General features: G+C 42.1%; 1 protein-coding gene across 1 annotated transcript in view; it reads right to left on the bottom strand.

Moving 5' to 3' along the window:
• The window catches only part of igsf9bb (immunoglobulin superfamily, member 9Bb), a 95,429-nt gene extending 71,354 nt beyond the window's left edge, over window positions 1–24,075 (bottom strand). Inside the window, exon 1 of the mRNA XM_030782647.1 lies at window positions 24,012–24,075. Within this exon, the coding sequence (XP_030638507.1) occupies window positions 24,012–24,075 (64 nt within the window). The remainder of the gene's footprint in view (window positions 1–24,011) is intronic.
• Window positions 24,076–24,560: the final 485 nt, after the last annotated feature.

Below are 24,560 nucleotides of genomic sequence, written 5' to 3' on the forward strand. Positions count from 1 at the left end.
AGTCAAAAATACACTGTGTGTGTCAGTCAGTAAAACACTGTGTGTGTCAGACAGAAAAACACTGTGTGTGTCAGTCAGTAAAACACTGTGTGTGTCAGTCAGTAAAACACTGTGTGTGTCAGTCAGAAATACACTGTGTGTGTCGGTCAGTAAAACACTGTGTGTGTCAGTCAGTAAAACACTGTGTGTGTTAGTCAGAAAAGACTTTAAACTGAGCTCTTTTACAACCCTGTGTAAAATGCTACACAAGAACTATATTACTGACATTGACCTGTGCTATGCACAAGGCAGTCCCTCCAAAGTCACTTTGCACTTTATGAATTCAGCATAGGTCCATCTATTTAAATGATTAATTTGATGAACTAATTTGCAGTTAGAGTGTGTCCGGCATTCTAACAGTTCAAAGCTGAGTGTAGTCTTTAAAAACACATTTAGTCTGAAACACAACAGCAGAACACAGAAAGACAGCAGTGTGTGAGCACACCAGAGAAAACACACAGATGTATTATGTGTTGTGTGTTGGGGAGCTATCACCTTGACTGGAGGTTAAAGCAAAAGGGACAAATTGATTGGCATAATCAGCCTCCTCAGCTCTAAATATAGGGGACTAATAGAGTATGTGGGTGTGTGTGTGTGTGGGTGTGCATGTGTGTGTACACACGTGTGTGTGTGCATTTGTGTGTACATGCATCTGTATGAGTGTTTATGCATTGTATGTGTGTGAGTGTGTGTGCATGCACATGTGTGTATGTGTATGTAAGTCTGTGTGTCTCTATAAGTGTTCGCGTGTGTGTGTGTGTATGTGTGTGTGTGTGCGCGCGTGCATTAATACATCGGAGTGTGTGCGTTAGGGGGTCTTGAATGACAAGCCCAAAGACACACATATGTAAATGAGAATTTAGCTCTGTGCAATCTGTCATTTAGCTCTCTCTGAGAGGAGAAAGTCCCATACTACAGGGATCCTTCTAATGTACCATTAGTTATTCTCAGCCCCTGCTCTCTCTCTCTCTCTCTCTCTCTCTCTCTCTCTCTCTCCAACCAGCCCTGTAATGATCAGATGCAGAGACTTGTGCTCCTGCATCCCCAGTGCATATAGCCAAGACGTACACAGACACAGACACAGACACACACACACACACACACACACACAAACTTCCCCTGCATCAGCTACCAACTGCAGCACAGTGTCGTGATTGGCTGCTGGTGACATCATCGGGGAGCAAAACAAGGCCCTGGAAGGTATGACTTCACTGTTTGTGCCACTGTGAGTAACAGGCAGCAACAAGCTCCCTCCATCCTCTCCTATTGTCTCATTTCCTCTCCTCCATCAGGATTTCAAATGCTTACAATCAAAGACACCTGGGAGCTGCTCGGTCAAAGCATTTGATCTCCTGAGCCCAGCAGAAAAAAGACGGCAAGATGAGAGGAGAAGAGAGGAGAGAAGAGGAGAAGATCTTTTCTTTGAACACATCATAAATGTCCAATAGAGGGGGCTCAAACATTTAGGTTGTCTATGTATTCACACTAAGCATGGAGATCTGCTGTGGAAAACCAAAAGGATGAAGGTACAAATCTGACCTAACACTAGTGTGTGTGTGTGTGTGTGTGTGTGTGTGTTTGTGTGTTTGTGTGTGTGTCTGTATGTGTTTTTCTTGCTTAACCTCATCATGAGTTTACATTAAACCAGCCACTGACACCCTATGACAAATATAATACTATGATCATATCAGACCTGCTACTGCTGAGAGATTAAAAAAATAAGCGAGACATATTGCAGGGTTTGAGCTGACATAACAGCAGACTGAACACAGGAGCATAAGCAGTATGGTTTGTGCAGTATGGTTTGTGATTGCAGTCATGGTTTGTGCAGTATGGTTTGGGCAGTATGGTTTGTGATTGCAGTATGGTTTGTGCAGTATGATTCGTGATTGCAGTATGGTATGTGATTGTGGACTGTACAGTGAAGAATACCTTATCCAATCTAAAGGCCTTCACAAGAACACTGTCAGATTAGAAAAGTACCCTGACTTTTTTACTTTACTTCTGTACTCACGGCCATCACACCATTTCCAATGAGGCCTACAGAGAGCGAAGCATACTCACACACTGATTCAAAATCTTCAATGGGCTTTAATTATAATTTTATTAGATCATGTATAATTCCTCCGAACATTTTAATACCAAGGCTGAACTGCGAGAAAAAACTCCTGCTCTGATCATACAGCACTCGATATGAAAGTAGGTCAACGTATCATGGTGATCTCATAGAGGATCTGACAAAGGCGCAGTACTGTAAATGCATTCTGAAGAACTGAACGCTACTGAACACAGTCCCATTAATGACTGCTGGAGAGACATTCAGGAAACAGTATCAATCAATGACTCATTCAACAAAAACAATATCGCAATCAATCAGTCACTCAACATCTACTGTACGGGCCTGCTACAAATGCTCTAAGAGCAATGTGTCTCTGACTGTGAGGAAAACACAATGTAGCCTTAATTAGCACTGACAATCACAGCTATAAGCCCAATCAGTCTGGGTACAAAAACTTCCTATCATATGAATCTGTGCTGCTTTCGGCTCTGTTGACTCTAAGGCAAATAACCTTATGTGTTTCACAGAAATGGAGCGAATGTCATATTTGTAAGGGACACAGAGGGATGAAAGAGATCAAATTATTGCAAAGGGATAATTAGGGAGTGACTTCAACAAAAAACACTTCAGATAATCAAAATACTGATTACAGGTCACATGTAGAGCATGCTACTGGTTCATACATTTACTCTAAAATGGAATTTTCCAAATAGTCACAGTCCAAAGTTGCTCCAAAATGGGATGACAGGGTAAATGAGATGAACAGGGTAAAAGGACCAGGCTGTGACCAATATCTGTCCTCTGACAGAGACATTTCCTGTACAGATCAGTGAGGGTACGGGCCGATGGGCAGGGGGTGCAGTGGGAGGGTGAGTGCCCCCGGGCCTGTGATAGCAGGGGGTCTGTAGAGACCCCATTACCCATCACCTTGAACCCACCATGACTGCATAAGGGCAGTGTTCTGAGGCAGAGATGGCAAAATTCACTCAGCCATTAACAAAAACTGATAAATGGAAACAACCACGACCAACTTAAAATACTGAGTGACAGAAAGTGTGAAGCGTGGTCTTATGAGTCTTTTGAGTGGTCAAAGCAGACTGGGAGGAGAAAAGAAAAATATAACCGTCAATTTTGTCATGACATAATCTTCGCCAATTCAGCTCAAAAATGGCCACTACATTTAAACTTTAAAGTGGTGGTGCAGAAGAGAGTAAAGAAACAGTACAGCTGCTAAAAACTGGGTGACTTTTTCAGCTGGTCCTCTACACTGACAACAATGTCACTAACACATCTACTGTTGGTGCTAACAAGCAGACATGCCTGATGAAAATTCTCACGCCAGGAGTTCAGATCTTAAACAAGTTATTGATGACTTTTCAGACAGGAGGGCACAGAAAGTGCATCTGAAAGACTTAAGTATTACTTTGTATTTGCTACAATCTACTGTGACTCACAGAAAGAAATTCTATACATTAACATAATATTAATATAAGGACATAGTATTCGCATATGGACTACACAGTGACAGCATGTGTACGAAGCAAACACAGCATGTGTGAGGAGCATGACTGTGCCTGTAGGGCTTATGTTTTACAGTGCAGTGAAGTGGAGGGGGTCCAGCCAACAGAGACTGATTCAGAATCACTCAACATGGAGACAATCAGGGGTAGAGGGTTCAGAATATGTTTTGGGTGCATTACACTACTGAATGAGTGGCAGTCAGAAAGGGCTGGAAAGGGAAGAGCCTTCACATCCCTGTCTGGAAGAAGAAAAGAAAAGAAAAGAAAAGAAAAAATGTCTGTACCATTTGTGACTGTGCTGTAATCACTCTGCATGTGTGTGTGTGTGTGTGTGTGTGTGTGTATGAGCATGAGGTAAAGACAGACAGAAAGCTAAAGATGGTGGCAGTTTAAGGAGACAGAGGAGCAGTGATGAAGCGCCATGACTTGACCTACTTTGGCAAGCTCACACCCTTCACATACTCACAGATCACTCACTTACACTCACACTTAAGCCTCAGAGAGACGACAGAGAGCTCAGGAAAAAAAAAACAAAAAACAAAAATCTGTTTCATGTTTCAGTTCACTCCAGCTGATCTGTGGCTAATAAAGCATGCAATGACCAAAGTGTCTGAGAGTGTGGCTATAGACTACACATATCCACTCTGGACATACTGTTTGGACATTGGAATGGAAGTGGAAAAAGATCCATAATGGTTATCCTGTAACGTTCACATCACAGCATCCAGTGGATGGGAAATTAAGATAGTTTAGGATTTATCATTATGTAAATTTCACATTGTTGTGTGTCAACAGCCCAAAGATTTCCCTTTCATACTCCACAACATGGTCCTAAGCTTTTTGCAGACAGTTGTAAGGTGTCTAGACATCCTTATGCTGTCGAACTAGTGGGTGTCAGAAAAGGTAGGTCTATCAAGCAACCCATTACAGAGAACCAGACGAGAGAATTCAGTTAAAAACAGCCAGTCCTGCAGCAGGGTCTACACAGCTGCGATCTCACAGACTCATTGAAGTCACAGTGCTAACACACATCATTTCTGCTCTTAATGGCCGCTGTCTTATGTAATATACAGAACCCATCTCATTTGGGTGGGGACAGCTCTTTTCACTGCATGTCTCTATATCTAACCATAAATTAGTCCTCAGCAATAACCCTAGAATAAGATATTTGAGTTGATGTGCCACTAATTGCACAGGAGGAAATGGTAGGTGGTGCCCATCAAGCCTGCAGAGAGCCAATCAGCTCTGAGAATCTGCTGAGTGACAGACTTTTTTCTACCACTGGCTGCCACAGCATAAAGCAGAGGTCTCTGACAAGTGCGACATTTTGTACACTGTACTTCCTCTAATAGTGTCTGTGGAGTATTACTGTGTTACTGACCTCTTTCTAAACCACAGACACTCTTATCATATCTCTGAGGACCAGCAGTCAGAAAAGCTACATCACAATCAGCTCTCCACCTAAGCAATCAAAATGCTCCTCAATGACTCATCACTTTACACAACTTTACACCAAAGAGTTACCATCAAATGCCACATTACTGTCCATAACCTTCTGGAATGATAGTGAACACAAAACTCCATTCAGACAATGTACATTTAAAAATAAGGGATGAGTGCTTACTTGAAGCAAGTTACCATGACTAATTTGAAATGGGAAGATTTAACCTAATTTCTTTGCCTCAGGAAGGTTTTGTCAGTGGATTTTGAGGAAAATGACCAATTATGTATTTCACGTGCTTAAACAAACTAGCAGCATGACAGCAGTAAAAGTTAAGCACACTGTTTAAACTGGATATGATTTAAAGGAGCAATGGAAGCCATCTCTCCAATTGGTGTCTTTGAAGCACTCTGAGAAAGTGGCTTTGCAGTATAGCCTCTTACACCCGCCCCCAGCCCCACCGCTGCCTGCCTGTCTTTGGTCCAGATAAGGATGGATGGGATCCTGCCTGTCTTTTGGTCCAGATAAGGATGGATTGCAGAAGGAGGGTAAAAGTATGCAAAAGTATAGAGCACTGTGTGGTGAGAAAAATATTCTAAAAAAGCTGGATGAAGGAGAAGGGATGAAGACAGGCTAAATATAAAAACTCCTTTTTCCCTTTGCTTTGGATTTAATACCAGACCTACAAAACACTGTTAATTTCAAGACCTACAAAACATGTGGCACAGGACAGCATCCCCTAACACTGAGGGACAACTTTTAATACAGTATCCCAAGTCTAAAAAAACTATGTGTGAATTTACCATTTTCAAAGACTAAAGTGCCCCTCACATATACATAATTACATAATTACATTACACATATTACATATGCACACACACACACACACACACACACACACACACACACATATATATAATACACACAATGTGTATATGGCTGTAGTTACAGATTTAATGTGTCTGTGTTTTACGTATATGTTTGTGTTTTATGTGTTCATTTTTTCACCCATATTCATTGTTATGGGGGAGAGTAAATACTGATGGATACTGTGATTTGGATTAATATTACTTCATATGTGTTTAAGTTCCCTTACAGGACAGAGGGAGTGTGAACAGGAAGTTTGGGAGAGACCAGAGAAAAAAACATAATGGTTTGATGGGTGTTTTGCTTGTTGTCCTGCCACACTGGCTGAATAATTCAGAGGTTCAACAGGAGTTGTTGAATGACTTCACTGATATTTATCAATACTCAAAAGACAAAGGAGACATCATCAATACTCAAAAATACTGATGTGCCATGTGTCCTCATATCACAACCATGAGACTCAGCAGCTGTCAATCAAAAGACCCACAGACAGAAACACAATACATTCAAAAAGACCACAGACAGAAACACAATACATTCAAAAAGACCACAGACAGAAACACATTACATTCAAAAAGACCACAGACAGAAACACATTACATTCAAAAAGACCACAGACAGAAACACATTACATTCAAAAAGATCACAGACAGTAACATGTTTACATTCAAAAAGACCACAGACAGAAACACATTATATTCAAGATATATAAACATATAACATATAAAATATGGAAGAAAACCACATGGCCAAAGAGCATTTTTGTTGAAGTAGAATTTGAAACCCAAAGTTAATATGTTTTAATCCAGCCTACTTTGTGAAACTAAAAGTCAATCAGTTAAGTTAGAGAGATGTTGCATTTGAAGTAACTGTGTATTTAAAATCATGTTAAAGTAGCTTATCCAGCACTGCTCCTGGACAGCACTTCTGGCCTCTCCCTGTTCTAACACTTCTCCCCCAGGCTTGAGAGTGATCTGGGGGGGTTTAAGGTGGGTCAGAGCAGCAGGAAAACCACGGATCTGTCAGAGCAGGGCCGAGAAACCCTGCGCAATACTGTACTGTTTTTCACAGGTCAAGAGTTTACTCTAAGTGTCAGACAATGTTTTTAAAGTCCAATTATGCTGTCCAGGGATAAATTGCTTTCCTATACCAAAAGACATTCAGAGAAACTGACCTATCCATGAAAAGTCATTCAGAGCATCAACAACATGTTACTACTTCTACTGCTTGTACACCACTTACAGAACCAAAATCAAGTATGTGTTCACACTACACTAAGAATATCCTTAGATATAAATTCAGAACATTTAGAACATATACGGAGACAGATATTAATATGTTTCAAACATATTTTACATTACTTCAAGATTTTTTAAAAGTTTTTTTACACTAACCTTCACACTAAACTGACCTTTACACTACACTAAATTTTACACTTTACTAAACTTTAAACTACACTAAACTTTATACTACACTAAATTTTACACAACACTAAACCTTACACTAGGCTAAACTTCACACTTCCTTCCCTTACATTGACCATCACCACCTGATTTAGAGGTGTTTTGTTGTTCTTCTTTTTGTTTTTTTGTTTGTTTGTTTGTTTGTTTTAAGAGACTCCTCTCTGTGACTATTTTGGTGTATCAGATAGCAACCATGTCCGCCAATTTAATCCTCTTCACTCAGAGCAGGACTTAATCCACTTTATTTGATTAAGCTCACGTCATTTTTGAACTGAAAGAGAACAGATTTAATCACTGGGTTATTTCACTGTATGGTGCTTGCTGTCCCTAACGATTAACACTTTTGGAATACACATCAGAATATTCCCTATACACTACAGCATGAGGTGGACAATTCACAAAATTAATGCAAACAAGGTCCAGAGGAATCTCATCTACTCATGTACTGTCACATGCAGACATTTTCTGTCTAAACTTTCAATAAAACTTGGGAATTGATGTGTGACTTTGCTATTTTTGAGAAACTGAAAAAAGCCAATGTATTTAATTGTATCTCTGCATCAATGTGATACATAACTGTGGTGAAATCAGAGGGATGTGTGTGATAGATGAGTGTAATGAAATCAGAGGGATGTGTGTGATAGATGAGTGTGGTGAAATCAGAGGGATGAGTGTGGTGAAATCAGAGGGATGTGTGTGATAGATGAGTGTAGTGAAATCAGAGGGATGTGTGTGATAGAAGACTGTGGTGAAATCAGAGGGATGAGTGTGGTGAAATCAGAGGGATGAGTGTGGTGAAATCAGAGGGATGTGTGTGATAGAAGACTGTGGTGAAATCAGAGGGATGTGTGTGATAGATGACTGTGGTGAAATCAGAGGGATGAGTGTGGTGAAATCAGAGGGATGAGTGTGGTGAAATCAGAGGGATGTGTGTGATAGATGAGTGTGGTGAAATCAGAGGGATGAGTGTGGTGAAATCAGAGGGATGTGTGTGTGATAGATGACTGTGGTGAAATCAGAGGGATGTGTGTGCTTCCTAACTAACTTAAGACTCTGTGGATGGCACTGTGAGAATGGGAAAAAAATATTTTGGATTGGATTTTTGTTTTGGCCTTTCTTAAGCCAATTAGTAAACAAGACTACAGAGCAAATACTTAGAACATAATGAGAGAAAATTATTTAATTGGGTGTTTTCTTCAGGACTGAGGTTACAGTGCTGCTGATGGTGGCTATAATTAACACAGTGTGTGCACCGTGTGTTTTGCAAGGAAAAATTTCTCTAAATTTCTTTCTTCTTGATAAAGTGTTTCAAACTGACTATGAGTGGAGAAAAATCCAAGAGCACACACTGAGATTGCACAATATATGCACACATATGCACAGCCACAAATACGCGCGTACAAACACACATGTACCCACACACACAAGCACAGAGACACACACACAAACACAGAAATAACTGATCTTTGACTCTGAAATCCAGTATATTCATTTCTGTTCTGAGGTGTGGTTTATGGGAGAAGTGCCAACTGAGCCCTACCTGACAATGTAGAATCAGCAGAGACGGTGTGAGGGTTACAGCTAAAATCAGCAGAGACGGTGTGAGGGTTACAGCTAAAATCAGCAGAGACGGTGTGAGGAGTACAGCTAAAATCAGCAGAGACGGTGTGAGGGTTACAGCTAAAATCAGCAGAGACGGTGTGAGGAGTACAGCTAAAATCAGCAGAGACGGTGTGAGGGTTACAGCTAAAATCAGCAGAGACGGTGTGAGGAGTACAGCTAAAATCAGCAGAGACAGTGTGAGGGTTACAGCTAAAATCAGCAGAGACGGTGTGAGGAGTACAGCTAAAATCAGCAGAGACGGTGTGAGGAGTACAGCTAAAATCAGCAGAGACGGTGTGAGGGTTACAGCTAAAATCAGCAGAGACAGTGTGAGGGTTACAGCTAAAATCAGCAGAGACGGTGTGAGGGTTACAGCTAAAATCAGCAGAGACGGTGTGAGGAGTACAGCTAAAATCAGCAGAGACGGTGTGAGGGTTACAGCTAAAATCAGCAGAGACGGTGTGAGGAGTACAGCTAAAATCAGCAGAGGCGGTGTGAGGGTTACAGCTAAAATCAGCAGAGACGGTGTGAGGAGTACAGCTAAAATCAGCAGAGACGGTGTGAGGAGTACAGCTAAAATCAGCAGAGACGGTGTGAGGAGTACAGCTAAAATCAGCAGAGACGGTGTGAGGAGTACAGCTAAAATCAGCAGAGACGGTGTGAGGGTTACAGCTAAAATCAGCAGAGACGGTGTGAGGAGTACAGCTAAAATCAGCAGAGACGGTGTGAGGAGTACAGCTAAAATCAGCAGAGACGGTGTGAGGAGTACAGCTAAAATCAGCAGAGACGGTGTGAGGAGTACAGCTAAAATCAGCAGAGACGGTGTGAGGGTTACAGCTAAAATCAGCAGAGACGGTGTGAGGAGTGCAGCTAAAATCAGCAGAGACGGTGTGAGGGTTACAGCTAAAATCAGCAGAGACGGTGTGAGGAGTACAGCTAAAATCAGCAGAGACGGTGTGAGGAGTACAGCTAAAATCAGCAGAGACGGTGTGAGGGTTACAGCTAAAATCAGCAGAGACGGTGTGAGGAGTACAGCTAAAATCAGCAGAGACGGTGTGAGGAGTACAGCTAAAATCAGCAGAGACGGTGTGAGGGTTACAGCTAAAATCAGCAGAGACGGTGTGAGGAGTACAGCTAAAATCAGCAGAGACGGTGTGAGGAGTACAGCTAAAATCAGCAGAGACGGTGTGAGGAGTACAGCTAAAATCAGCAGAGACGGTGTGAGGAGTACAGCTAAATGGGGGACTAGCGTGGATTCTACTGACCAGACGCTGATTGAGGGAATTTATTTGAAATCCTTGCAGCACCAAACTAGAAGATGTTCGTTATTCACTATCAGTTCACATGTGTCAATACAGACATATATACAGACTCTGATCCAAGATCAGCCCGTCCTGAAATAGCTTTGTAAGCTGCTAACAAATGTAATGCACCAAGAGACATGAAAAGATATCTGTCTATTACTTATTTGAGGATGCAGACTTGTCTTCTAAAGACTGCAATGAATTAACAGAGGCGAGTGTTTTAAAACCTGTCTAACTATATAATAAAGAATCAAAAGGAAGTTAAAATAATCCTGGCATATTTGCTATGTTAATTTTTTTTAATCAGACTTGGTTGCGTGGTGACCTTCAATAGATGAAAGCCTAACTAAAGCCGTAAAATGAGGTTAAAAGAACCATGGGGCTTTGCTCCAACAAGGGAGAACAAGACACTTCAAGGCCTTCCTGACTCATGACTCTCAAGTCCGCAACCTCTCTGGATCCCAGAGCTAGTGTGAATTTTCACTGGCTAATGGTTAATACTGAGTCAAAGACTCCAGAGGAGTTTCACAGCACCTCTGTGTTTTGAGGCTCTTTGTGCCTGCATGAAACAATAACTTAACTTTCAGTAACAAGTGAAAGTCAGACTGAGCAAGGAGACAGTCATTCAAATAAGTGGACGACCATGGGGAGCACAACACACACTGGGTGGTGTGGCATTGTTTTGGATCACACACATTAGACTTCCATGCCTTTAATTCTCATGCCCATCCACAAAAACTCTTTTTTGATACCTACCAAAATTACCACACCGCCTGCAGTTTAGTAATTCACAGTCCATAGCACCATGAACAGGAAGCACTAGTGAAATGTTTATGCCTGTAAATGTTGCCAAAACCCTTAACACAATGGAGAGAATTAGGCTGTCTCTGAAATGGCATACTACATACTACTCGCATACTAATTTTGACGTAAAAGTAGTAAGTAGTATGCAGTACGTGAAAAATAAAAATTTTGCAGTACACGACAGTTACCTGGATGATGTACTACTCTGGTGAAAATTTGCAGTATACAACCGGAGCTCACTTCGTTGGGTACTGCATCCCATGAAGCAGCGCAGTGATTTCCAACGGTCAAAAAATTTTAAAAACATGGCGGACAGCGACAGAACCAGCTTCAACTTCAACTGCAGCTGCAGTTCCAAATATAAATGTATCAGTTGCATATTTTGGTGTAATAAGTCTTCATACGCTTTCTTATAGGACTACTTTTGATACATATTTGTGGTAGTTGTGTGTTGTTCAATTTTAACAGAACAGATAGCCCAACCGATAGCAAACGTGTACGAAAGTTCTCATAATTGCGTACCATACTGTATACTAGCGTGTGGAGTAGTGTGCAGTACGCAGTGTATACTAGACTAGTATGCAGTACGCTAGTATGCCATTTCGGACACAGCCTTAGTCTTAGCAAATCTTGACATGTGATCCTTTCCAAATATTTCAGTGGCCAATATCTGTTGCTTCGTGTCTGTGTTGAGGAGGCCAGGGGTTAATCTAGCCTCCAGATGGGAGATGCGTGATTAAGACCAAACTCCGGCATCTCCTCTGATGGCACTGTTGACCCCCCCCCCCCCCCCCCCCCCGTCACTTATCTGTTAATGATTCCATGTGCTAATGATGTTAGGGGGACTGACTCTGTATCCAGTCAGAGGAAAAAAACACACACAAACAAAATATTGGATTTCACTAATGAGGTTTCAAAGCTTCTGTGAAAATTGCTATTTTAATTGTTGGCAAAGCACTGATAGCTGATAGCGGGAATATCGTGCCCTGTCTCCACTGAGGCTTTCAATCAGTGATGGCCTTCAAGACTGATCTTCTCCACTGACTGTGAGGCACAGGCCAGAGAAGACTGGATCCTAACACAAAGAATTCCACTAATCCAGTTTCATATAACAAGCAGACATTGATAAAGACCCCAGGAACATCAGCATGTCAATATGAGACAAACAGCACTTGGTACTTAAAATGGCACTTATACATATATTTTTTTTTCTGTTTTTTTATTACGATTTAGCAGCAGGAGAGGCTGTGGAAGTTATGCTAAATTGTGATTGAGGCTCAAAGTAACACAGTTAACAGAATTCTAATAAATTCTTGGACTGAATACAGCTGTCAAAGGAGAGGGCGACTGAAATGATTCCAGTGCCATCGCAATAGATTTCCTTTAAAACAGCAATTCTGCAGTAAAATGGACCTACACCTTATGGTTCATGATCAATAACCATGAATATTTCAACAATCTATTTGATTTCTGCTCCACACCTCCTACCACACATCTGGCAGAAAGGGGCATCTACTTAAAAACCAACAGAAAAGAACAAAAAGAAAAAGAAAAAAAAAAGGAAAGAAAGGAGGGAAGAGTTCCTTTTCGATAACCGATGCTCTGGACATCGTTCCCTGGACTCAGCAGACGTATGTGTAACTGAGTGCCTGACTCTTCCTGGTAGAGAAACTGACTGCTATACAACTCTGACTGCTGACTCACTAGTGTGGGCAAACGCCACCCCAGCTGTGAGAGGGCCAGTCTGACCACAGTGAGCTCACTCCAACAAACCAGACTGCCAACATGCTAGAGATCTATAGCACAACATGGGCTGAAATCCTATACTGTTGGCAAAACATTCAGTGTGTGTCAAATCCTCTTAAGTAGCAACTCTTTCCCAAGTGGAGAATGTTTCTCTGTTTAATCCCGAAAGGTCGTCTTGTGGCAATAACTATCCTCAACTTTAGATAACCAGTGTCTCAGTGCCCCCCCCCTCAACTCACCACCACCAACACCAACCTCAAAACACCCTGAGACAAGACAGAGAAACAGACAAACAGAGTGATGATTCACTGTGAAGTAGATACCTTTCTTCTCTAAAGAAGGTCTTTACTGAAGATCATAGGCAAAAGTAGCAGGATGATACAGGTTATTTATAATAATGTCTTAACTCAGTTTAGCTGCTTACTCCAGACAGACAATGGTAAGAGTAGTGTGATGAGGTTACAAAATATCATCTAAGGACACAAAATTCAGAGAATGATGCCGAAGTAACAATGGTGGTTTTGGCTTTGGCAATCAAGCTTGTGTTAGTGACACACACAGAGCAAAATACAGAATAAATTATATCCCCCTTAAATAACACACAAACACACACACACACACACAGTCAGCCAAGGCTAAGACCACTAACACCATGCCACTGACTCAACACTACCATCTGCAACAGCTTCCCAACACACTTTATCTAAACACATAACAATAGGCTCTTTATATATGACACACAGACACTGCAATGAATTCACATCTATTGTTCACTCTGACGCCTATTCAGAGCTGGTCTACCCTACATTCATACACAGAAATCCCATATGTAGTCCAATCGCAGTATCTCTGTATTTAAATCTGACAGATATTCTCTGCCCACCCCCTCTGCACCTTTTCACTTTGCTCTCTGGGCTGTTCTGAGCATGCTCAGAAGACAAGAGCAGCAGTCCTGTAATTCAGGTAATGACCGTGTACATATTCATTAGAGTGACATCAGGACACACCCGCTATGGGCTTTTTTCCCTCAGTCTAAATACCCTGAGCCCAGTCCAGGAGAGAGCAGTCACCTTACAGCTACTCTTGGCCCATATGGATGGTATTTCCTCCCACAGTCCAAAGACATGCAGGTTAGGTGAATTGGAGACACTAAATTGCCCCTAGGTGTGAGTGTGTTTGTCTGTGTCTGCCCTGCGATGGACTGGCGACTTGTCCAGGGTGTTTCCCCGCCTTTCGCCCTATGAGCGCTGGGATAGGCTCCAGCACCCCCCGTGACCCTAATTAGGATAAGCGGCTTAGATAATGAGTGAGAGTGAGTAATGAGAGAGCTATTTGGTATTTTATTTTGAATTAAAAATTGTCCCCTTTGCGCACACACAAAACACATGCACTCCTCATCTACCCATTATGACATGATGTGTCCATAGTGAGAAAAGACCAGCCCTTGCCCATGTTCTCTGCTTCAGTCAGTGCGTGTAATGTTCAGACACAATGCCTTTCCTCTGTCAGAATCTCACACCTTCTCTCCCAGCATCATCTACACAGTGACAGACAAAAATAAAACTAAAAAAAAGATAAAAAGTGCCAACGTCTGACATCCTCTCTGTTCCAATGCACATCATTTCACATGACAAAAACACCTCAGAATACAGCGTTAATGGCAAAAGCTAATTTCAGTATAATCTGAGTGCGCCTCAGTGTGAAGATACACTTCCAGACTGTCAGTCTGATCACAGAGCCAGCGTGGGGCTGCAGTTTATGGATGAGACTGACCTTCCGTGCACCCCCTTTCAGAAAGGAGAGATAGAACTATACATGGAGGATGGATGAATGAATGCACAGATTAGCAATTATGATGTAGGGTCTGGTTTTACCTCAGAGCTTGCATGGAGGGTGAGAAGAGAGGGAAGAGGGAGAGAAGAGAGGGAAGAGGAAAAAAAAGTTAGATTAATCAAATCTAATGTTCACCGAGCGACCGGCAGCACAGGGCCCTGTGCAGAAATGCAGAAAGATAAGGGGTTGATGAATTAGATTTGGACGGATCTAAAACACAGCAGAGAGAGGGAGAGAGAGACGGATGTGTAGATAGAGATGTGGAGAGGAATTGATCATCAGGGGTCTGAGGGATTGGTGGTGGCAAAGTGGAGAAAAAGGCTTGATATGCAGAGAGAGAGGGAGAGAGAGAGAGAGAGAGAGAGAGTTTCCTGGAGGAAAATATCTATGTATCTCATGACAGGGGGTATGAAAGTTTAATGGCTGTGGAGGAGATAGTGTGTAGGAAGCTGAATGTGCTGCACCAATGGGCAAGCTGAAAGATGAGACGCCAACCAGCCAGGAAGAGAGAGAGAGCGAGAGAAAGAGTAGGAGACACATATGGACTATACAATTGTGTAACACACACACACACACACACACACAGTCTTCTAAGAGCATATCCTCAACATACAATCTGCTCCACCATTACCAGGCTGTTTATAAACACACAGGAACTAAAAATATTCTGTATGTTTATAAACACACAGGAACTAAAAATATTCTGTATATATTCCACAATACAGTAAATCTCAGACACTGTTCAAAGACTTTGTTCAAGAGGAAAACCGACACCTGCAGAGCCTTAGATTCTCCTCATTCACACAGAAACAATTTGTAGAACATTTGTCCTCAGCCGCCACATCATGACAACACTCCCGGCAAACAGTAAGGCAGGACCCCTAATGCTCATCCCAGTGGTTGTGTAAACACAGCATGAAACTCCATGTTTCAGACCTAAGCTCCAGGCAACTTTACAACTTCTGAGAGCCTTTTACAAACTCCAGTGAATCCTCTTCACCTTCATCTGCCTACCCATGGCCCTGAGCTACAGAACAGGGTGGGGTTACCAGAAACAACCAGGGGCCCTGCTCACTGCACTCACACAACACACACACACACACACACACAAACACACATACACACACACACACACACTGCAAATGAGAAATAGGCCTTATCTCAATACGCCATCCAGCACAAAACTGGCCTTGCCATGACTATACACCTCCCTCTCTCTCCCTCCCTCTCTCTCTCTCTTTCTCAGGACATTTTCAAATAGCTCCTAGCAACTAGAGCTGGGTGATATGGCCTAAAATTTATATCACAGTATAATCTGAAACATGGACGGTAATGGTATATATCATGGTATAATTGTTTTTCTTTTCGCACCAAGGGCTCTACCAGTCAGTGTGGCATAGTCAAGATCCATACCTTAGGGCAAATTCATACCGGTGTACTTTCTATACCATTTATACCGTCCACCCCTACTAGCAACCATAAGATAGTCTGTGATGTGTCCCTTGCAGACAGCTCAACCAGCAGAGTGCTCTATTCTCTGCCACACCTCAGCTCTGTACCACAACATCTCAGCTTCACATGACCAATCAGAAATCTCCATTTTCTAAGTCACACCTCAGCTCTGTACCACAGCATGAACTCACATGTCCCACATTCCCACCAGCATACATTAGTATCTTAGCCTCCTGCATCAGTCATATTATAAGTCATCGTTGATATAACGAACCTACAACCAAGCTAGTGCTCTGTGTGTGAGTGTACATTTTTCCTCTTTTCACTGTTAACCCAGTCCTAAGTCTAATCCACCTCAGAGGGATCACACAAATCTCATTATAACTCAAATGAATCACTCACACAGTGAAAACCAGAAATATCTGAGGAAAGAAGTTTAGAAAATGCAATATATAGTCATCCCTCCGTATCCGCGGGGGATTGGTTCCAGGACTTCCCGCGGATACCAATAGCGTAGTATTTCCATATAACCTACGCACATCCTCCTGTACTCAAATCATCTATAGGTTACTTATAATACCTAATACAATGTAAATGTTATGTGAATTGTTGTTATATTATATTGTTTTGGGAATAATGACATGAAAAAAAAGTCTGTACATGTTCAGTACAGATGCAACCATCGTAGGCCTAACTGCATATTACATGCACGTCAGCAACGACATACCATTTTCTTACTTTCAACACTTACAGATTGTTTTTGTTTAATGACCTGAAAGAGAAATACACAGAATAAATCACAGGATATTTAAATTACAAGTACATATAGAAAATATAATTATAAATAAAGAAATTATAAATGTTTTAAAACACAAGTACTGAATGAATGAGATGTGAGGCAAACGATGCTCAAACAACGAGTGCTGGAGAGAGACTGAGGATCTGTGAAATTACTGGAGGAAATTACTACACCATTTCATTCATATGGATTCAGTATAGTGGAAAATTCAAGTTTTGCTTTTGGAACTTTCTGGATTTTCTTTTTTCCCTGAATATTTTTGATCCGCCGTCGGTTAAATCCGCGAATGCAGAACCCATGGATAAGGAGGGCCAACTGTAAGTGTAAACCTGTCAGACTTTTCAGTGAGTGATTTGATCAGTGTCTGTTCCTGTGTGTACCCCATAACCCCAAACAATGAAACCATCGTTTTCAAAGTATGTGCTACTTCTGAAAGGTTTTTTGGGTTTTTTTTTTTTTTAGCTATGACAAATTTCAACCTTCAGACAATCTCCATCAACTGCTACAAGTCTCCATTTTCCCTGTCAAAAAAGTGGAGCGCTGTTAAAAATGAAGAGAACCTTAATGTCCCCATGGGTGGTTTTCTTTTCCTTTTCCAGCTACATAAGCTTGACTCTCCAAGATTAGTCTAGTTCTACCAGCATAATGCTATAGGTAAAGATATAAATTTGACTGAAAACTGCCATAAACACAAAAAACATAAAGGCTGTGATCTGAATAAAAGGATTTTATCAAGCTAGAAGTCAAAGAAAGTAAAAATGGACATGGTATTGCAAACAATAAACTCCCTGAACAACGAGGCAGGCCTTGAGGAATATTATGCTTCTAACACCCTGACTATTACACATTTACAAACTATCAAATAAAAAATCCAAGAAACAGTTTTTTCATATCTTGAAATTTATGTAGCATATATTTTACAGATATCTGACTTTTAAGGCATGGTCCCCTGAGAGCCCGCCACTCCAGTGACCTGCACAGACCAACACACAGAGGTCAGAAACGGACAGTTATAGACTGGGCTGAAGTCCAGCAGTGCACAGGCCATCATTCTGAGAGCAAGGAGCCAATGAGAGTCTAGGGTTCACACACAGGAGCATGGGTCCAAATATGTGTCCCCTGGGCCATCCAGGCTCGTGGGCGGCCCCAGAGCCAGAGAGAGAGAGAGAAACTGAGGCACTGAAGGGTAGACACAGAGAGAAAGGAGAAGGCATTTCTGCTCAGAGGAAAAAAAGAGAAGAGACTGTGTAGAGACTGCCAACCAGAGACAGAGATTAAAAAATAAAGCTCCAGAAGAGAGGCTCCTTTTCTCTGCCCATCGTTGTCCTCTGAGCCCCGCTGAGCAGGACGGACATGCCAGCGCAGATCAGGACAAGTGTAGCATTATGGCTCCAGTAGATGCCTCCTGAGTGCAGCTGCTCCACAACTCTACAACATCAAAGACTGTGTGTCTCCATGACTTTCCATCAGTCGTATAACCAGCAGTGAGGCATGCTTAGAATCACACACATACACACACACACACACACACACACACATACACGTTCCCCCTCTCTCTTGCTCTCTCTCTCTCTCTCCTTCTTTCTTCAAGGAAAGACAGGACCTTTAAAGCTCACAGGGAGTTCTAAAGTTAGAGAGCTTGTTGGGTTTTTTTTACTTTCTTTTTTATGGCAATTCCAAAACATGACAATGGTCACTGACAGGTATATAATACATCTGTAACTGGCAACACTGAAAAAGAGCAGTTTCATCCAAAGCCAATTATGAGCATGCTTTACCATCACATGCTGAAAGGGTGGTGTGAAGATTGGATTGGCTCTGCATTAAAATGTCTTTGTTCATTTACGCTACTTAGGCTGATTTTTCCCCCTACTCAACATTCTATTTCTCAAGCATTCTGTTCTGTTCTATCCTGTTCATATCATACATGTTGTATGTGGCTATATGGGGCTACGTGAGTCTAACACACAGTGACAAACAGAAAGGTGTTCCGTGTTGTGGCTACATTAAAAAAAAACATTCACTCCAGCATATTTCTCACACAAGAGAGATGGTTTTTTAATGAACCGGCAGGCATGAAATAGTTACACACTGACCATAAGTGCCACTCCCGGACTAAGTTATGCATAAAATTGATCCAGATCCCAAGGGGGACCTTCTGAACACGTTTATGGACACAGTTAGTCACAACAGGATCCACTGAAGTGCTCCAATGAGAGGGAGACAGGGGAGGGGGTCGATCCTGGATTTAAAAAAAAGAAAAAAAAAACCTCTAATGATTGACATATGCGGGTTAGTGACTTTTACAGACTGAGCACAGCTCCCCTCAGGCCAGTGAGGTCTGCTACTTTCTGTCAGTGTCAATCAGAGAACCAGCCTGGCTTGGCTGGGTATACCAGACAGTTCCACTTCAGCAGAGAAAAAGAGAGAAAGAGACATGAAGTGATAAACTGTTCCATATGTGTTGATGAGCAATGGTCTAAACCAGTTTTTCTCAGCTCCAGTCCTGAGGGCCCCCTGTCCTGCATGTCTTTGTTTTAACTCAGGACTGACACACCTGATTTAAATTCAGATTGACCTCCAATTTTGGTCTCAGAGGTCAGCTTGAGATCAAGACCAAGGTCACAAAAAACATCTTGAACTCCGTCTGGCAGAAGCACTGAATCAAAGCTGAGCACCTCACTTATCATGACATCTTTTCATATATGTGGCATTTCTAAGAGGATTTGTTTTGGGTCACCCTCTTGTTCAGGTTGATTTCCATTTTTGCTGTCAGTGGTCACCCTCTGTTACCTGACCTACGGCAAACTGGCAGAGAACCACAAGTCAATCAAGTATCAAACAGTCTACTGGTTGCTGGACTGTTTCCTCTCACCACTAATGTCCCAGTCATAGCCAGTCATCAAGCAGAAGGCAGGAGTGCTGATGCCCTTATTGGCCTAGCTGCTTAAGGCAGGTCCTGAGTCAGAAACACACAGTGTAAAGGCCAGCCCTGCCACATTTACAGATGCTGCTGTAAGAGGGCTAAGAGAATACTGACTGCCTCTGGCCACGGTTGTTGGGCCACTCCTCCTCTTGTTGCCCTATGATGTCACTGACAGTCAGGAGCCTACGGAAAAGTATGGAACTGTGGGAATTCTCATGTGAATCGTCAGATTTCTCATTTTACACTGTGGTGTGTGTGAGACTTCTGAGAAGTTATGGGTAAATTATAAAAAATCATAATTGGGGAATTAATAATTGTAAATTACAAAAAAGAAAAAAAGAGTTGTGATTTACAACTAACTGAAAAGACATAGACATAAACATAGAGTCAGTTACAAGTCTCTCTGAGCAGTTTCACATGGACTGGTCTCTCTGAGCAGTCTTACAAGCTTCCCAGGAGCATAACAAGGACCAGTACAAGTGAGGACCAATATAACTGAGGACCAGTACAAGTGAGGACCAGTATAACTGAGGACCAGTACAAGTGAGGACCAGTATAACTGAGGACCAGTATAACTGGGGATCAACAACTGAGGTGAACTGAGGCAGACATAGCCATTGGGTGAAGGGGAAGCTTATCTTTGAAGCCATATTTGACACAGTCCAAGTTACCAGTGAAAAAAAAAATGATGTGGTGACAAACACAATACTGACTGTTTAATGATCCCATATGTCAAAGAGGGTAAGTTAAACTATTTAAGTATTTAAAGCGGATCATTTTACCTCATGTTCGAGTAAGAAGCCCTTCCTTACCTTCCTTACTCTTCACTCTCTCCCTCTCTCTCTATCTATCTCTCTCTCCATCTATCTCTCTCCCTCCCTCTGTGTGTCTCCGTCTCTCTCTGGCAGGTGCCACTCTCCAGGCAGCGGCAGACTCAGAGAGTGTTGGATGAAAGCATATGTCGCAGACAGGAAGTGGACTCTGAAGTGCTGAGAGCACAGAAATGGAATCCAGGCCACGAGAACAGAAAAGGTACTGACTCCCGCATGTCTTAGAGGACTGCCTACTCACCAGGCACTGAGCGAACAGGACTTTGGCTCACATACACGGATATGTACAGAATAAATGTGGAATAGATAATAAATTCAGTTTATTCACAATACAACAAACTCTGATGAAGTGAAAAGATGTTGGTATGGATTCTGCCCTCTGTAAACATCAGAGAGAACATGAAGATTAAAGAAACATATTTATGTATTAATGAGTCATTGCACAAACCAATGTGTAACACAAGTAACAGCATGCAAAGGCAACACTGTTGCGTGGAAAATATATATACAAGTGATAAGAAGGAATACAGCAAGTCACCTTTAAAGAGAACATCTTAAAGCAGGGAAACAGCCAACTAGTCCTTACTAGTACACAACAGAGGACAAGGCCTCAACAACAGTTCGCATCACTGAAACACAAAATAACTTCACACTGCTGACTCCTCCTCCTACATACGACCAGAGCCAATCAGCTTCATTTGGACACTGTCAGTCTGAGCTTTTCCTCTCCAGGATCAGCATTCTGACAGCAGTCAGATTCAGCGATATTCTGCCATTTGAATGGAATGATTGACTGGGATGATAAGGCCAGATTAAATCTTTTAAATCATAATTGTAAGACACTGAGAAGTACTGGTCAACAGAGCTTAAGTGGGTAAAGACTCAGAATATGGCCTGAAATGCCTCTTTGACATAAGACACAGCACTTTAGAATGAGCTTTACTGGAAACTTGGCTCAGCATGTCAAAAAGCATCTGCTCTCTCCACACACATACTTTTCTCACTAATGTCCAAGGAAAAAGGCATGAATGCACAAATCATGGAGGACCTAGAGGAGAGAGGGAACAGAAAAGAGTCTGTGGCCCAATGAAAACTGATGACTTTTGGTCGATGTAACTTCCTATATTATAACATTACAGTGCACTGTGAACTGCACAGTCTTCACTCTTCCTGATCCTCCTCTAATGGCAATTCTAGTAGACACACTCAAACAACTGAGTGCTGGCCCTGAGGCTCCATCTTATCTTAACCTCTAAAATCAGGCTTCTCACAGCACTCCGAATACCTTCACAGGCCATGGGGACAGAACCCAAACCCACTCGGCCCTGGTCAGGGGGCAGATCCTAGCAGCTGTAGGCTGTGTTTCCTATCTGCCAAAGGCTGGGTACTGCTACCTGCCTGTGAGGGTGCGCATACCAGAATGTCATTAACTTAATGAGGATTCATAATCAATTTATGTCAGATAAACATTAATCAGAACATATGCTCATATAATGTTTAAAGATGCTGTGTGTGTGTGTGTGTGTGTGTGTGTGTGTGTGTGTGTGTGTGGCGTTTTACTGCCACAAACATTACCCTCCCTCCAAACCCCCATTGCCACATCTCATCTCAGACCCCCACCCCCAACCCGGCCCACAAAGATGTCTTTGCGAGCGAGCAAACGAGTGAGAGAGGGGCTGTCATGACTCCGCTAACGGGTACAGAAATGAAGCCAAGCAGGAAGGAAAGCGGAGCAGAGCTCTGACTGCTGTGCGACGTTATCGCTGAGAATTCCCATGTGCCAACATGACTACTCGAGACAGCAGTGTTTCCCTACGAAAAACCGCTCGCGCACTCACCAGCTACACGGGCTCTTCTGTGGGTTTCGGGGACACGCAGCAAGAGGCGGACACAAAACATACGCGGGGGTAATGGAGCAAGATGATAGTCTCGCATGTTTTTGACACTACCTTGCTAACACTGCCACTGAACACTGTCCCAGTAAAGCAGTCACCCTCCGTAGTCCAACAGGAGGGAACAGATGAAAACAGTCCAACGAGTTTGTCAAAGCTTCGGTTTAGTTCTCTCTCTGTGTCACTGTTTGACAACCACTCCAGCGGTCCCAAAGCCATAGCCTACTATTATTATCACACTGCATCTGATTTAATACCGTGTATTTTCATGTTTTCGTTGCCGCAGTTTGTACTCCCTCTCTCTATCTTAACAATCATTGTTGGCCAATCTGAATATATTTACCACACGACAGTGCCAACTTTGGCTTGAATGTATTCAGAGCTAAGCGCACTATTCCCAAAATGACTTGGCAAATATGGAAATTCATTTATACTGCCACAGATTAGAGCACAGACAGAAAACAGCCTGGGCGGGCAGAACGTTTTATTTTCAAAACAGTAGTGTTTGTTTCAGCCAGATTTGTTTATGGAATATCACATCTGATTTCTTTTAATTTCTTTTCTTTTCAGGAACTTATTACACGCCACTGACGTAACAATCTGCTCTAAAAAATGTGCTCCACCTAGTGGACAGAAAAGTAATTGCAGGGCTAAGTGAGTCCATGAACCCAAAATCTGTAGGCTCCTAACATGTTACTTCACTCTAATTCAGTTCTGCTTAACGCATTTCAAGAAAAGGGTGTAATTTAATTAAAAAGAGCCTCATTAAACATTTTTCCATTTTCTAATGTCAATTCAGTGGCAAATGATTTTGCAGACATCTTGAAACGACTGGATCATTTTGTCAGTTTGCCAATTAACCGTGCAGTGCTGAAAGAGCAGCTAACCAGCAAAATCGCACCGCACAGAACAGGTGAAAAGAAATCATTTCTAAGTATGACCATTAGCAGGACACTCAAAGATAACCAGAATAATCTTCACTCTATTTTTTCTTCTTGAGGCAATACTTACATACTCTTACATTTTTCAACCTTAAGAACACTGCATGACTATATCCTGAAACTTGAAAAACATGATGATAATAATAAACAGCAACAGCATAGTAATAGTAATAATAATAATAATAATAATGTAATATATGTGGAGTTTACATTATCTGATGTTTTGTTTTTGTTTTTTGTTTTTTTCAAAAAACAAAATAGAGGTGGAATGAAAGATAATTCAGTCAAATTGCACTGAGTTTAATTAAACCTGACAGTGAGTCTAACCTGATTACACACATGAAACACATTTAGATAGAACCCAGACACATTCATGATTGACAATGACACTTATGTCAGATAGAAATTCAACAATGAACAAAGGCAAATCATGGGAAACAGTAATCATGAAACTTGAGAATCAAGCAGTAACAGATATCGCACTTCAACTCACCTTGAGCAGCTGTTCCTCTAGTGCTGAAAACACTTGCTATCAAAGTGGCCACATACCAAATCATAGTACTACTGCCAACCAGAGTGAAACCTCATCATATCTCAAAGTGCCCCTTTCAAAAAAATCATTCAAAGCCGAACCCCCAGAACGTTAAACAGACTATCTACAGTCAATACCCTTTCAGTCATGCCCTAAACACTTCTCTCCGACGGTTCCCTTCATTCTATCCCTCCCCTTCTCTCCTTTCGCATCCTCTCTCGACAGAGCACCTGCACCAGCGCTAGGCAGGCAGACGCGGCTTGATAGCAATGCCAACGTGAAACCAAGCATGACAATTTATCTATTGGATCCGCCTCCGCTCAACTTTTATTGGTGTGAGTGGGAGGACATGGGGCGTGGATTGGTCTCTTTTCCGTCGCTCTTGAGGTAGAGGCTAGTCGGTCCCCGTTTCAAGGTGAGTTGGAGCGCGAAGTGGTGCCGGAGCCGCAGAATCATGCGCAATAACACAGAGCAGAATTAGCAGCCTTTAAGATTCTCGCTCCGAATGCC

This window comes from Chanos chanos, chromosome 8 (genome assembly GCF_902362185.1).
Source record: "Chanos chanos chromosome 8, fChaCha1.1, whole genome shotgun sequence".
NCBI classification, from domain to species: Eukaryota; Metazoa; Chordata; class Actinopteri; order Gonorynchiformes; family Chanidae; genus Chanos; species Chanos chanos.